This window comes from Parasteatoda tepidariorum, chromosome 2, assembly GCF_043381705.1.
Source record: "Parasteatoda tepidariorum isolate YZ-2023 chromosome 2, CAS_Ptep_4.0, whole genome shotgun sequence".
NCBI lineage: Eukaryota > Metazoa > Arthropoda > Arachnida > Araneae > Theridiidae > Parasteatoda > Parasteatoda tepidariorum.
In genome coordinates, this window is record NC_092205.1 from 47,787,875 (window position 1) to 47,788,793 (window position 919).

The window sequence follows — 919 nt, forward strand, 5'->3', positions numbered from 1 at the left end:
TTTTATTATTATTTAATAGAAATTTATTTATTTTATCGTTTTTATGTAAGTTTCAGGTCTTTTTTTTATCTATAAAACTAAAAAAGAATTGCTTCTTTTAAAAGAAATTTAGATAAATAGAACAGACACACAAAAAGCCCCATTCGAAGATGTTTTGGTGCCTACAATCAGATGGTGATTCGCATTTACATCGAGCGTTGCCTTTTATTAACACTTATTTAACAGTCAGTAGATACTAATATTTGCTATATTTAGAGCGCTAGTGTGTTGATAAACCACTTGAGCATCTTTGTTCTTTTGCAAAAGTTCTTCTCTTTTCTTTGCCTGCCTCCTCTCCTTCGCTCTTCTGTTTTGAAACCATATTTTGATCTGCCTCTCTGAAAGGTTAAGGGATGCAGCCAATTCCACCTTCCTTCTTATTGTAATATAACGACTATAATGGAATTCCTTTTCCAACTCTAACCGTTGGTGGTCTGTGTACACAATTCGATATTTGTCTTTTGTCCTGGTTCTGCCTGGAAAGAAAAAAATTGTTAAAATTAATCACAATGTGAAAATAATATAACATATAAAACAGAATTAAGGAACATCCAGTTTGTATTTTGTGAACTTCAAAAGGCTTGAATTCAATTAAATCTTATACTATAATACGAGGAATGGTTGCCAAATCGAAAATCGCCCCAGAATTAATAAACTCCGGTAAACTTGGGGGTCTGGGGTTTTTGGCCACGAGGAATCGATTGGCGCCGGTTTTGAAGCGCTACGGTCGAGCAGTTCGGAGTTACAGATAGGATATTTTCAAACTTTATTAGTTCGCCATAATGGCTATAGATACTTTTCTCCACTCTTATAAATGTATGCTAATGCGAACTTTACAATAAGGAAAAGCGACGGTGACAACTTAAACCAATAATATACG

The 919-nt window shown here is 34.2% G+C and overlaps 1 protein-coding gene across 1 annotated transcript in view; it reads right to left on the reverse strand.

Moving 5' to 3' along the window:
* Positions 1-919, reverse strand: part of cad (caudal type homeobox) — a 28,861-nt gene continuing 27,942 nt past the window's right edge. The window contains 1 exon segment of the mRNA NM_001323804.1: positions 1-515. Within this exon segment, the coding sequence (NP_001310733.1) occupies positions 226-515 (290 nt within the window). The 3' untranslated portion in view covers positions 1-225.